We start from the raw sequence: 15,005 nt of genomic DNA, 5'->3' as shown, positions 1-15,005 counted from the left end.
GGATCCAGTATGACATCTTTGTAGCTCTGCAATGCCATTGGATTGTAACAGTGCAACTGTATTTTCTAAGCATTCATCATCTAAGAGTTATAATCTCAGATAGACAAAGGTGATCATTTATCAGTAACGGTGAAACCTTGACCTATACATAACAAATAGGTGTCCAGTGTCCAGTGCATTAAAAGGTGTCCATGTGATACTATGTTAGCAACTCAAGTGCTACAACAATGCTCAAGTATGCATGCGTCATAAAGCTAATGCCTAGCCCCTTACCTCCTGCTCGTCTGCGCCTAGGCAAGGCAAATGTGAGTAATGCCAAGTCAGGCGTGATCCCCCTGAATCAACCAGCTGGAGCCTCTCCAGCCTGTCCCAAGCCCCGTTAATGAGTGACACCTGAGCGGACGGGTGAATAAATAATGCCGCAGGCATGGCGTGGTATTGAGTGTAGTGAGTCGTCTGGAACAAACCACCGGGCACAATGAGCTATTTGAGACAGTTCCCAGCATGGGTACGGTGACAGAAGATCTTTAATCAACAACAGAGTCGATAACAAAGCGCTGGCTAACGCGGTTGGATCTCGACCAGGGCTGGGCCTGCTGGGCAGTTCAGTGACACTCAAGCATGTGTTATTCTAAGTAAAATGGTAATCCTCGGTGGGTCGAGTTCTGAGGCAAATCGGTACCACTTCGCCCGCATTTTGAAAACCTCCTCCTCATCATCCTCCTCTAGCGTCTTAACATCCTGCTCTGGAAGAGACACGATGGATCTGTCCGAGGTAAAGAAACATGTGGTTGGGTAAAACAAATGTGTGTACAGACCGTATATAATGTGGTTTGGAAATCTGGTAGTAAAGAGACGGTGCACAGAAATAGCAATGTGTGTGATATTGATAAAACAACAGCCTTAATGACCAACATGGCAGCATAATCTATGTTGTAAGGTTATGCAAGCAAAGCTGGCGACGGAGGGTTCATTTGTAAATGTGTTATTGTTACTTTGACATGGACCATAACAAAACTGCCCAAGGATAAATCAGCCTGGCATGAAAATGGGTAGGCTAACTTGTTAGATCTTTGTAAGCGAGACAAAACAGTGCCACAGTGCTGACATTCTATAATGTGTTTATAGCTATTTATGGTGAAGCATGGTGAAATATTAATGACATTACCATGAACCGTGTGATGCACTCTGTAGGGGCCTACTGTACATGCCTGATAATTATGTATGCCTAACATGTCAGTTAACGTTCCCATGTTGTAACATAAGCAGAACAAGAATAAGAGGTTTGCACCATGTTACCCTAATAGCTTTGTGTATCCTTTAAAGGTTTATTCAACTAGACCCGTTTGGCCTAGATAATTCCTAGACTTGTAATCCAAAATGTCACCTTCCGACCTCAAGGATGTCCTCTTGGTCCAATGGTACACTTGGGCTTGTTTCGCAGGAGACGTACGATCACCACCAGTAACAATAGCCCCATTTTCACAGCGGGGCTAATGCTGTGCGTGCCAAGGCAAATTGCTTTTTCCACAGTCAGTCCCGGGATATAACGGTGCTTAAAACCTCAGGCTTTTAGCTCCTCTACCCCCCCTGGTCCTAACCGGGCTAAACGAGGCCAGGGTTAGACAGGACCAACTCAGACCACTATTATTCACTTGGTCTTATGGTACGGTATGCTTGGTCTTATGGTACGGTATGCTTGGTCTTATGGTACGGTATGCTTGGGCTTGGCTTGCAGGAGGACCAAGTTCAACCCTCCCCTATTGCACCTGGAGCTAACCAAACCTTGACAGATTTCTGCAACCAATGTCTGGCCAAACAAATAAGAAACTAGGCCTACTATACATAATCTTATCATAACTAATCAGAGCCATGCTCTGGGCTGTGGTTTTGGAAAAAAGAATACAGAGGAGAATTGTTTGTCATCGAACAATAGGGAGACATTGGGCCATGATGCAGGAAGCGATACACAAACAAATTTCCTCTTGTTTTTGTTCATATCCACGATTTGTTCTTATTTTGTTAGGACCCATTGATTTCTGGGATTCACCAATGTTTTCTTATTTTTGCTCTTAGGTAAGAGAACATTTTATGAGTGGTCGAGAGCACTTACCAAGATAAGAAAAAAATAATCTAATTTTCACAGTCCCTAACCCTTACCCTTGTCCAACGCAAGGAGACGTACATTTTAAATTTGAGGAACATATAAAAACTCATGAATATCATATAATCAAATTTAGATGATCATATGTTTTAACCTAATTATAATGATTGGATTATTACATTTGTGGGCTAAAGAAATACTATTGGTCCATTGATCCCAATTAAGAACTATAAAAACCCTTGGATGATATTGCGTGCGTTCAGCTTCTGAATAGCTTACATACTCTCCGTCCAGGCCTTACGCAGAGAACGCATTTTTAGAGATCGCACAGATCTAAACCATTTTCTTTTCATTTCAGTTACTCTGCGTCCCTCTGCTGACGCAGCATTTACAGCATCACAAATGTTGTGCCATTGCTGGGTTTTTGATTTTCCTGTACTGACGCCAGTACCGACGCTCTGGAAAATCACACGTTTACTTTGTTTAAGTTTATTTAACAGTACGTCGATTTCACAACTGCTGAAGTGATTCTTCTTACAGCCTTTTTTGGGTGCCATCTTGGGCATGTGCCAGAGTATTTGAACACGGCACAACACCTGCCCTTATATGGTGTTCAGGGGGCGTTACCTATGCTAATAACAAACAATCAGCCACGCGCCTCCAATGTACGATCAAGTGGGATTCATCATTCAGCACACCTGGGTAAGAGCAGATTTGGATGGTGAAGAAGTTTTGGTGCATCTGGAGTTGACTTCTATTATTTTTTCTCTTAGCAGAAAGTCAAGAGAAAATATTAGACATTCAAGAGAACGTTTCTGCATGAGGCCCATTGTTAGGGAGGATTATGACATCAGAGCCGAGTCTGTACTATAATTCAAAGGTAGGCACATGAGCATCTCTCAAGCAGTATGCAACATAATGGTTTAAACTGCATGCATTTATTGCGTCGTTTCAACCAACATTTGCGCACATAGGACTTGTACCTGACCCTAACTACCTTCCCTTGACTCAATGCAATACAACAGCAGCAGTGAAGTTTCAGTCTGTATGTGTGTGTGTGTGTGGTGTGTGTGGTGTGTGTGTGTGTGTACTGCTAAAATAAGTGGTCCTTCCAGTCCTGACCACATCCTGTCATTACTGCAGAAAAAAACAGTTCAGCATTAGCAGAGGAGGTCTCAGTGTCAAATAACGTATTATTTTCAAACAACCACATTCTAATTTCAACGCTGAACAGTCAAACCCATTTCCAGTCAAATTCAGTTATAATAAAACTATATCTCAGTTAAAATATCAGCCACAGCACTCTCCGATGTTTTTATTGTCTTCAGACGAAATTCCTGGCAAATGCCATCAAAAGAGATGATGAGTAGTCAGTCTGGTTTGTGCTCCATAATAAAGTTGGAAAGCAACACTATTTTTGTGTGCTTACGGGCATAGAGAGACAGCCTACTCATTCATGGTGCTTAAATATTTCATATAAATTCAACCTTGTAGGGTGCAATGAATTCTCGTCCCAAAAAAGCACAATGGTATCACTCTTCATTCGATCTGACACCTCTGCAAAGCTACAATGATGAGTGGCAGTGGAGAGGTGTGGGCATCAGGGTAACGGCGAACAGTTTGTAACAGGCTCTTTCATGGAGACCTACTGTACACTACAGCGTGACCTGCGGCAGACCCCAACTGCTGCTTATGGGAGCTGTCCATCTTGGCCTGCCGTCCATTTTGGCTCCGACCTGTCAGGCTTTTACCATGCCATATTTCATTTGGACATTTTCCCCAACGCTGTTCCGATCTGAGAAATGGCTCAAAATGATGGCATATGGACCTGTGTTGCATTATACCAACGTGTCATGGCTGGTGGAGACTGCTTTTATTGCGCAGTCTGACAATCATCTTATTGCATTTGGGAAATTGGCGGTGAGCCAAACAAGATGATTTGCTGACTGGATCTTTTGGCAGTGTTGTACCTTTTGAAAACCTCTGGACCGGTCGGCTTTAACAAGACAGGTGCATCAATCTTGTTTTAATGGCAAAGAGAGATTTGACAATGTAGTATGTTACTCGAAAGCAGGCCTCCTCGACCAGTCAAGAACTGAGAGAGTAAATGCATGGTGGTCTGACATTTGTTCGTGAAATACATTAATATTTTGTTGCTTCCCAATGCCTTTCAATAAGCTGAGTCTGAAGAGGAGAGACAACCATGATATAAGCCACAAAAGTGTCCATCACAGATGAAATACATTTTGCTCTGTGGAGCTGGGAACTGAGAGGTCCTTGTGTGGTGAGAGATTACTCAGAGATTTACACTGCTTTACAAGGCAGAATTGTCAATATTACTTCCATCAATCTTGTCAAAGTTCAACGGCCTTCCAAGAAAGTGCTGCCCACAAAACCTGGCTTGGAGAAGGCGTGAAACATGTTGGACATCGGCACACTGCGTCAATAAATACCACAACTCAAAATCTAATTATGATCAGGAACTGACTTGACTTTTTGGATGTCAAAGTGTAGCCTAGTGTTAGTTCTAGGTCCAGGAAGTAGCTGCTCGAACACCACAACAACACATCTATACAACTGATGCATCTTCAGTCTCAGCGTAGGCCTGGCCCTCTGTCATCCGTAAGCGCTTACACTGATGATATGAAAGGCTTGGAGTGGAAGGTGTACAAAATTATGGTTTGATGTGTGTTTAGTGCTTCAGTTTTAGGGGAGATGTGTTGTCAAACTGACAACCTTGCAACACAGGCGATGTGAGGACATAATGAATCAGGCTATCACTTGTTGGGTAATACCTTGGCCAACTGATACACCCCACCCCCCCACCCCACCCCCACCCCCCACACACACACACACACAATATTTCAAAACCACTGAAGAAACATGCAACTGAATACAAGGCTGAGAGGTTGTAATGAGCAACATAATGGGCACTTGAGATCTGAAAAGGGGAGAGACCGTGGCACAGAAAAACAACACTGTCTCTCATGTGATGAACTGCTTACTAACCCAATGCTCAGCAACAACAACGCCAGATTTAATTTGAAAACCATAGACTTGACAAAACCACAGGACTTCGCTCTGCTGTTCCCAATTCAAAAAAAGAACATGTGAAAAAACCTGACCTCTTATAAGGTTGTTTTTTTTGTGTTCAAAAGATATTTTTCCAACAGACCTTTTATTTGGTGGCACGACAGAAAGGCTGACTGAAGGGGACGGGCCTCTCTCGAGACAGAAGGGCTTACATGAGACCAATATAAACGAACCCATCATTGCATTAGTGCATACTTGTATTAAAGCACAGTAAACCATCACAGTATAGAGAGGGTGAGTTGACATCAAAACCTCAATCTACAGAAAAAAAGAAAAATCCTGTCAATTTGTTTGCCAGTATAAGTTGTGACTTTATGTGTGTGTGTGTGTGTGTGTGTGTGTGTATTATTATAGTAACGCATTGATATCAGTTTCACAACACAGTACAACGGGATACTTTGGCCTTTTCAATAAGGCAAAGCCTGAATCATCTCAGTCTAATTACTCTCACTCCCGTTGTCAGTGCCCCAATAAAATAGATATCACAGCCCCATGAGCTGGTGACACACAAGTTAAACATATAGCAGAAGGGTAAATAACAATTAATTATCCGTCTACGCTGGAATGTAGACAAGACCCATTCAATACCCTTCACCTCACACATTGATTGATATGTTTATGGTGGGCGAGGTTGAGAAATAGCATGACAAAACAATTGTATAGAGGCAAACGAAAATCGGAGGAAACGTACTGTACGTAGCCATAGTTTGCCGAATTATTGTACGTGCTTGCAAATCGATGTTAATATGCAAATAATGGGTTTACCTTTATAATGCTGCTCCTGCGAGGTATTCCTGATTTGGAATCCAATCCGACAGAAGTGTTGTTGGCAGTTTCCAGCCCCAGGTTCTCAGGTACACCGATGGATCCTGAGCCAACCATGCTTGGCGTTATCCCACAGTCGCCGTTCAAGACCGATACTTCGCACTGCGTCTTCCCGGCTGTTTCATCACTGGGCACGGCCACCGTATCCCCAGGATTCGATGGAGACAAGCCGTCGTTCTCCCCAAACTCCGCCATAGGCACTTCACACACACACACGCGCACACACACACACACACACACACGCACAAACACACACACACAGACCTAGTAGCTGTCAAGCTGCTGGGTAGGCGTTTCAGTTGCAATGGTGTGTTCCTCAAATGTCCTGGCTTGCTTACTACTTTATTATAACATCTGCAGAAAAACGTTCCGTATCATCTTTCGGACCATATTTGACGGGCATATAACAGCGAAGCCTGTTCCTTGCATTATGCTCTGCCTCTGGAAAAGAAATCACACATTTCGACATCAAACTAACTAGACTAAAATGTACCTACAGCAGATTAAACCACTCAATAGCGAACATGAGCTGACAAATGGCATTAGGTAAAATTATTTCACTAGTAGTGATGTAAATAGAACCATACGTTACTGGCTTCAATGGAATTTCCATTGTGCACAATGACATTTCTAGATAATGCCTGCATTAGCTACAGATGCAATACATTTTCTCTCAGCTAATCATGAAACTTTGGCGAGCATTTGAGCTAGTTAGAACAGCTATTCCTCAACAAATGAATGTGTGAACTTATATTTATTAGCATTATTCGTGTGTGTTATCACGCAGCGCCAGCGGATCACCCAGCAATCAAGCTAGCTTTGTTAGCAACATCATTGGCTGCCTAAACAGCGTGTCTGCGTTAGCCTCAACCATCAGCAACTTGCCAATAACGTTACAGTAGTTAGCCAATTAGCTAATAGCCTAAATACCAAATTCTGCTAATGCATTTCACATATCGTATCACTGCAATCTATTTACCTTATTTGATGCAGTCCTGCTGAAAAGAACATAGTTCCATTCTGCTGTACTGGGGAAAGAACACCTAAATAGTTATCACTATAGTTATCGAACAGAACGCTCCATCTCCACACAACGAATCTCACAACCCCACTGTGAAGCACTGTCTACTCTCATGGCATGCATCACCAGTTGCTGTGAACTAATTAATTAGCTAGCTAGCTCTATAGCTTGTGTAGTAGTACGAGCTAGTCGTACATAACACCAGTCCGCAAATAACGTAAAAAGGTTAACTACTTTCAGCAGTTTAAACAGGCTGCAACAAATGTCACGAGCTACAACTAACGACACAAGTTTTGCTTCCTCATTGGATCTTTTTCGTGCATGGACTGGCGCGCGACAATGAACAGCCTGTCAATCAAACCCCTGGACAGACCGCCCAGTATTTCACTGTACTCACGCTACTCTACTGCATGTATCGCAGATGATTGAAACATCACAAATCAACACTTCTATTGCCTTTGACACCAACTTCATTCAGATCAAATCATTCCATCAATTTTGTCAATGAATTGTGAGTGGTGGCTCAATCTCCTGACATAACTCACCCCAATCTGTTCAGTAAAGAGGTCATGAAAAATTGGCAACGTTCAACAACACATTAATGTCTCCTGATGGTAATGAAAACTGGAAGTAGGTTTCATGTAGGCCTATTTGTCTGTCAACGATTGTTTAATCTACTAAACATTCTGATCATTGTATAAAAGTTTCTGTCAAGTGCAGATCTGCGGCTGATATTATGTATATGACCATCACCTATTCAAGTTTAATCTTACCTTTTTGTACCTGCAATTTCCTTACACTTGGAAATTGGCATTGGCATCTACCAACCTCATGTCTGTGTGAGTTCAACCCTGTATTTTCTCAGATTCCCCAATAGAGTGGGCCATAAAATAAAAGTTTTTTTTCCTGTTATTGCTGATGAAACAAAACTTCTATCAACTGCTATTTAAAAAAAAATATATATATAGACCAGTCTTTTACCAAGATGTTGTAAAGGTAAGAGACAAAAACAAAGATGATGTAGCTATAATACTAATAATATCTTACCGGTTAGGCCTAATGCTGTACAACAGAGGCATCTGCTGGTGTAGACTGATTACTGAGGCTTTTGTTGGTTACATTTGTATCACAATAAAGCAGAATATCCTGGGCTTTGGGCTTTTCACAAAGTAATTCCACACACAGAGTGCATTTCATAATTTATTTGATATAGTAGAAAAGTTAAACACCAGTCTTTGAAAAAGGAAAATAAGTGTGCATGTGCATACATTGTGTGTTTATAGAGCAATTATTGATAACTTAAAGGACCTATTGGTAACTGGTACTTTCAACCAATCAACTTTTGGACTGTTTTTTAGACTGTCTTACCTCATCAGCACCCAAAATATAGACTTGTTTTACTCCATTGCTTATAAACAATGCAAAACAATAAACAATGCAATTGGACACTGTATAGCTTCAAAAAATGTTGAAACTATAATTGTTATCTCTTGGATGGTCAGTCCTTGCATCCACAGCTGTGTGTATGAAATAGAGAGTGGTTGCATTTCTCCAGCCCCATTCCTCAGCTGTTTACCAAAACGGCTTTCTTGTTGTTTCAACTACAGATTGGCCCTTTAAATGAGCTTGAGTGCTGTACATATTTAGCTATTTGTCATTTCTCTTTGTAATACAGTCTCTTTTACCTGGTTGCATAAATAAGAACTCTCTTGCACTTAAATCACACTTTCTGATGCTCAACAACAAAAAAGCTGACTAAGAGCAGGATTCATTCGGAGCAGACATACAGTTTGTCTGTATACAGTACTACAGTAGGTGTATGAGTCATGAGGTATCACCTTATTACTATGTAGTGTAACAATTTGCTGTAAAATGTTGATAACTGTGTAAATCTTCCTGTTCCTTAATCAACATTGTTTTTGTTCTGTTCTGAACTTGTCATGTAGCCATTGAGACACTGAAGCCGTTAAAAAAAAAACTCATCGCAATGCTTTCAACTTACAGAAATTAAGCTCAGACACCTTATTTTACCCCCACATTAAGAATAATTTGTTAGATGTACCTGGTAGTCCTACAGTGTTATCAAAGCTTGAAGAGATTATCTATTAGTTAATTGACTCTGGAATAGAGGCATTAACAAGTTGTATATATGGTTGTTTTTCTCACAGACAAGAAAATAACTAGCTGACGCTTCAAAGTGAGAATGCCCATTACATAGATCTTTAAATGTACCATTTTGAGGTGCTGGTTTCTATTTCTTTCCTATTGGAATAATTTCGTCTTCGCATTGACAGGCGGCGGGACACCAGGTGGCGACAAATTCATTGGTACAGCCAGCCTCTTCTTTCAAGGCTGCACAGTTGCTGTACGTGTTAATGTAGGGGCAAGCATTGGCTGAAATGAAGTGAGAGACAAAATGGGAGGTCAATAAATATTCTCCTGACAGTTGAAAGATATATTTAGCGAATATTGCACATTGAATCAAATTAAGATTGAGAATTGATTGCATGGCCAATGAACAGTCTTTGTCTTAAAAAAAAAAAGAAGTGTATTTTCATGAGATCTGACACTTACTGCAAAGCTTATTGTCGCAGGCATTGGAACAGTCACCACATGTTTCTCCAGCCTTGTAAGGAGCATATCCCCTGAAGTTTCCCCTGTAAACCAAAGCATTGAAATAATCACTGGATGATACTTGCCACTACATAGGGTGCCTTGATATCTCTCAGCTGTGCTTTGGGTCAAATGAAGTGTTTGAAGTGTTCATACATTTTACCCATTCATTTTACCCATCCTTCCGTCCCTTCAAACTGAACTAGAGGTGAGCTTAAGCATTCAAATGTTTTCACTTGTGCGGACGTCAAATGCGCATGTTCGTGTAATATTTTCAGAAAACTGTGGGCAGGTATGGACGGTGCAAATGAACATGATTGGACCAACTTACGCTCTGTAGTAATGGCAGCCGTAGAAGTATGTTGTGCCACACACAGACACTCCACAGCCAATTTGGTAAGAGGTGCTCCACACCACCTGCATCAAAGCAAAGGCAACTCAATGTCACCCTGCTACAGTAGCATGGCAGTTCCACATGTTAAGCATCATATAACGTACTGAGAGCCAGTCCTAACCTCTATGGAACACACCTGTCACTGTAGCTTACAGTTTAAAACATCTCGCACGCATTAAACACTAGCAGCAACTGAGTTTAAGGTATTCTGCAGGTTAGGCTGTTGTTGTTGTAACTTGGAAAGCACTAGCATGTCTGAGATTTTAGGTGGTTCACATTGAAATGAAACATTACAGTGATGCTCTTACAATAAAATAACTGTAATATTATTACTGTATCTTACTGGAATATTGGTATTATGGAATTACTCAGATAGGTGACACACGAATACAAGAGTGCACACCTGTGTGTAGTGACCTATCTCTTGGCCATTGGTAGATCCATTGGGATACTGGTAATGGTTGACCTCTTTGTGCCACGCGTCAACGACGTCAGTCCAACTATGAACCGCAGATGAGTAAAACAGGTTCTCTCCGTATTCATAACCTATTCATCAGTGAAACACAAATGGAAAAGCTAGTTAATTGGTCTCCTTGAAGTCATGATTTTACAAGAAATCGCAAAGATAAGATATCAGATACAATAGATTAAGAGGTGTATACGGCCTTCTGGTGATACTGATAACACATCCTGACTTCTATCATTTGTTATATGCTTAGGCATTTAGCTTGGGCTTCATGATTTAGGCTTCATTCAACAAGGCAACTTATGGCAGGTCCTTTTAGCTGCAGTCGTACAGAGGCCAGTGCAGAACATTTTCCTTGAGTTTCTCAAGTTTTGACCGGAAACAAAACATCCCTGCAAGGCTGCTTCAGGTATACAGTCTAGGCAAATCAGTAGAAGCAGAGAGAAAATGAGAGAATTACAAAGCTTCTATATGTATATGTGGCCTACCAGCGATGGTGCGGGTGCTGGGCGGGCCGTGTTTTAGTTCACATTGGTTCACCCATGCCTGAGCGCTGTCGGCTGCCTCCTGGCTCCAGCTCTGCAGGTGAGAGGTAGATACGCTGCTGTAGTCTTTAGGTTAGACGCAACATGGCTATGGTGTGTGTGTGTGTGTGTGTGTGTGTGTGTGTGTGTGTGTAGTCTTTAGGTAACACAAGTAGTCTTTAGTCTTTAGGTAACGCAAACTCAAAATGGCTGTGTGTGTGTGTGTGTGTGTGTGTGTGTGTGTGTGTGTGTGTGTGTGCTGATCCACCTGGGTGATTGAAACAAAAATAGATAGAGTATATGTATATACTGTACCATCTTCAGCATGTTGCTAGCAGCCGGCTCCACGCCTCTCCTGAAGGTGTTGTGCTGGTCAAGGATCTCATTCTGAACTGCTGTGGTGTCTGTGCAAATGCCTACACACACACACACACACACACACACACACACACACACACACACACACACACACACATAGATGCATCAACGTTGTTAGACACAGCCTCTTCAGGCTTTAGCCCTCAATGTGTTTTGAGACAATTGTATGTAACTGTAATGTCGCTTCCAACAATATTGCATACACTAATGTGAATGTTTTTATTTTTATGTAACACGCACAGGACTAGAGCTGACAATAGGTTTTCTGCATGGCCATTTGTATTGAGAATTATCTTAGTCAGCTAGGCTATTGCTAGGCTAAGAATCAGCTATTAGTCAGCTAGGCTATTGCTAGGCTAAGAAACAGCTATTTAGTCAGCTAGGCTATTGCTAGGCTAAGAAACAGCTATTTGTCAGCCAGGCCCATGAAGAAACATCTAAATACATCTTTTCGATCGTGGCTTCAAAGGCTCGAGGGGTGTTCTCAGTGTTGTTCTTTCATAGCTCTCTGCTGTCCTTTTGTTAACCCCACTGGCGCACGATTTAATAGGAAACTGTGTTGCCTGCTGTAATTGAGAGTCATCTCTCACAGGGTTGCAAATAGGAAGATGTAATGTGTTTTACGGATCTGCTGCAGTATTTAGCGGCCACTTAGTTTTGTTTGTTTTGTCCTCGCCTGACATGGGACATTGGGGCAATTTTTTAGACTTTTTGGGGACTTGGGCAGGGTTTGGGAGGAGGTGTGCGATGACTACTGCGCCCCCCCATTGTTTGTCTAGGCTAGTCTATAGGACGACTGTTATTGTTATGTTACACACGCAATATAAACTGTTAGTCACTTTGGTTTGGAGTCACGTTTGGCAGCATTTATATGCACTATTAAGTTTGCTCAGCTGCAGGTAATACCTGTTTTCATTTCATGGGAAATGTAACGGTTCATCTGGCTGAACAATCAGTGCTAGTTGTTGTATCCTTTCCAAAACTAAATGAATGCTGTGCATTCAACCACACAACTCCTTTGCTATTTTCAATGTCATGTTACTTAGAAATGTGCTGGAGAAAAGCATGAAAATTGCTGACAGATTGTTTGAGTAGTCATGCTGGTTTGAAGGTGAAACTTGACAGGTTTATGAGATGTCAACAGTTTATTCTCTCCAAGTCCTCAGAATCACCCGGGTGATGGAAACACAATGCACCAAAAAAAACAAAAAAAAAACGCTGGTGCTTGGGCCCAAAAAGTCAGGAGTGGAACCCGGTCTCTCGTGGAAAAGCACCATAATTACAGGCGCCAAGTACAGGGGGCACTAGGTTTGATGCCCTCTCAATAATTCTATAGCCCCAATATTGTCCCCTCAATTATGCACTCTGCCTTCACCAGCGAGCTCTCTGTTTGTCTCTACTGCATCAGGGCGATGTTATTAGTAGTTATCAGACTCTCAGAGTTGGAAAGCTCATAAGTGCCCAGTGAGTGCACATGGTGCTACCTTTACATATATATTAATAAAAGCAAGTTATCAAGATTCTTTAGACATAAAAGTCGTCATTACTTTGAAAGTATTCGGGAGACCTCAAGAAGTGTCCTTACTTGTTAGGAGTAGACTACAAGTTGCAGATGGATGGCTACTTACTAGAGCATAACAGTTTACATTGGTACAGTAGCCAGCCCGAGGCTAATGAGCCTGTGACGTTACAATATTGGATGTGCGTATAGCCTATTACTTGTCTTACTTAGGCTGTTAGCAGGGCTGTAGCTACCATTGAACATTATATAAGCTACAGTTAGTTACTGTGCTTTGGTTTGGCGTCACATTTAGGAGCATTTACAGACAATATTACGTTTTTCTTTTTTTTTTCCTTTACAGTGAAAATATGTGTAAACAAATCTACTGTGGTATTCTTGCTTTGGCTACCAATATCGCAAAGGACCGAGCAAATGTATTCAATTCCTAGATACGCCCCTAGTTATCAAGAATGACTTCGCTGAAATACATAAGTAAATACCTCACAAAAGCCACAAAGCAGAACAACTATTGACTGTAATACCTCAACCTTCAGTCATCAATTATTCCACCCATTGTTACCCTTAAATAACTTTTCTTTGACAAGTGTTCTTTGACATTGTGGTACTGTAAGTCTACATGAATAATAACCTACGTGTAGATAGCATAGTACTTACTTGCCTATGGAAACAGCAGGAGTTGGAACAAAAGAAAAAATAATAAAAGGACAATTAGGGATGTGAAATCTGCATCAAATCTTACTCCGGTCCACACACCAAACACCGAGTAATAATGCAGTGTATGTATGATGTCTTACGGTATATTGTTTTGTACTTTGTCTCAATTAATAATTATCTAAATCGTATAGGTTCAATGTTGTACTGTACAATTCCTCGATAATCAATACTCACCACATTGCAGGCAGAGTACACCCTATGCACTGCCAGGATGCAGACCATGAACGCAAACATTGTGCCTGAAATCCTGGAGAGGAAGGCACCTATCTGGGGGGGGGGGGGGGGGGGCAAGGATGATACCATCATACAGCATTATAAATGGCATATATATCATATTTAATAGCACCGGGGTCAATCAAATCAAAATCTGGACAAATAATTTTGCAAGTAACGCAAATTACTTTCTACTTCAGTACTTTTTGATATGCTACTTTTTTTACTCCACTTGAGTTGTTTCCTATAACTTTTACTTGAGTAAAATCTCACTGAAGTAACAGTATTTCTATGCATATGTCAGTACTTGAATATGTCAGGCAGTGGCCTTTCCACCTCTGTCACCAACCATGTGAAGTTAATCAAAGGAATTCATTAATTGAGATAGCTTTGTCAAAGTTACTGCATTTTAACACATCATTTCAATTGCATGTGTTGCATTCTTTGTTACATTCCAAATTTGAGTTACAAAGTTATTGAATGCTACAACAGCAAATAGGGAGACTAAGACTAAGACTCAGATGCTTACCTTTGTCACAGGTGTTCAACAGGAGGAGTGACTCCTGGTGCTGCCCACTCTCTCTTTTATAGGCCCCGCTGCAGGTCATGTTCCTCATCCTGATAGGTTCATAATGTATTGTTTTTCTTTCACTACCAATGATGCAGAGGTTGCTGGCACTATAGAATAGGCGCAGAACAATCACAAGTGGACAAACCAGCATTAAGAACACATGACAGGAGTAAATATGAAATTGTAAGCCCTTGGGTGTAGTTTCTCCCCAACACATTAGCTTATGCTAACACGGCAAATAGAAGGGAGAAGGGCCTCTAATGTACATACATGAACATTGATGGATTTTAATGGCTTACACCCTCATTTGTGAACACTATTTCTACATTTTCTATGGGTTATTGTATACATAGCAGAGGCCCTATACTGTAATGGCTAGGATAATCCTTTTTGAGTTTGCTTAAATTAGCGGGTTTACATTCAGGGATTAAGATCGAACTTTGTGTCTGGGGCCCATGTCTCAGGAACCCACTTCTATTACAGTTTTGTGTGTATGGCCAAATCCTGTTATGTAAATTGAGTAAATATTCAAGGATTGTGTTTGGATATGTGCTCAGAGGTTAAATA

The 15,005-nt window shown here is 41.3% G+C and overlaps 2 protein-coding genes across 2 annotated transcripts in view; both read right to left on the bottom strand.

The window, feature by feature from the left end:
* plcl2 (phospholipase C like 2) overlaps window positions 1-7,234 on the bottom strand; it is a 34,625-nt gene extending 27,391 nt beyond the window's left edge. Inside the window, 2 exon segments of the mRNA XM_083679497.1 lie at window positions 5,963-6,463; window positions 7,002-7,234. Coding sequence (XP_083535623.1) covers window positions 5,963-6,217 — 255 coding nt within the window. The 5' untranslated portion in view covers window positions 6,218-6,463; window positions 7,002-7,234.
* A 1,072-nt stretch (window positions 7,235-8,306) lies between these two features.
* On the bottom strand, window positions 8,307-14,419 carry LOC310810729 (cysteine-rich venom protein ophanin). Its single transcript, XM_083678577.1, has 8 exons — window positions 14,397-14,419; window positions 13,825-13,921; window positions 11,356-11,456; window positions 11,005-11,095; window positions 10,454-10,596; window positions 9,988-10,073; window positions 9,618-9,700; window positions 8,307-9,437 (listed from the first exon to the last, which is right to left on the bottom strand). Exons 2-8 carry the CDS (start codon window positions 13,886-13,888, stop codon window positions 9,295-9,297), a joined length of 711 nt encoding a protein of 236 aa, XP_083534703.1. The 5' UTR covers window positions 13,889-13,921; window positions 14,397-14,419; the 3' UTR covers window positions 8,307-9,294.
* Window positions 14,420-15,005: the final 586 nt, after the last annotated feature.

Source organism: Argentina silus (genome assembly GCF_951799395.1).
Source record: "Argentina silus genome assembly, chromosome: 10".
Classification (NCBI taxonomy): domain Eukaryota; kingdom Metazoa; phylum Chordata; class Actinopteri; order Argentiniformes; family Argentinidae; genus Argentina; species Argentina silus.
This window is presented reverse-complemented; position numbering and strand designations above follow the sequence as displayed.

Bases quoted from the DNA above. Each gene is read 5' to 3' on its own strand.
- LOC310810729 (XM_083678577.1), bottom strand. From the start codon at position 13,888: ATGTTTGCGTTCATGGTCTGCATCCTGGCAGTGCATAGGGTGTACTCT. The intron at 10,597-11,004 runs GTAGGCCACATA...ACTGATGAATAG, and splicing joins CAGCACCCGCACCATCGCTG to GTTATGAATACGGAGAGAAC. The intron at 9,438-9,617 runs GTAAGTGTCAGA...ACTTCATTTCAG, and splicing joins CTGCGACAATAAGCTTTGCA to CCAATGCTTGCCCCTACATT.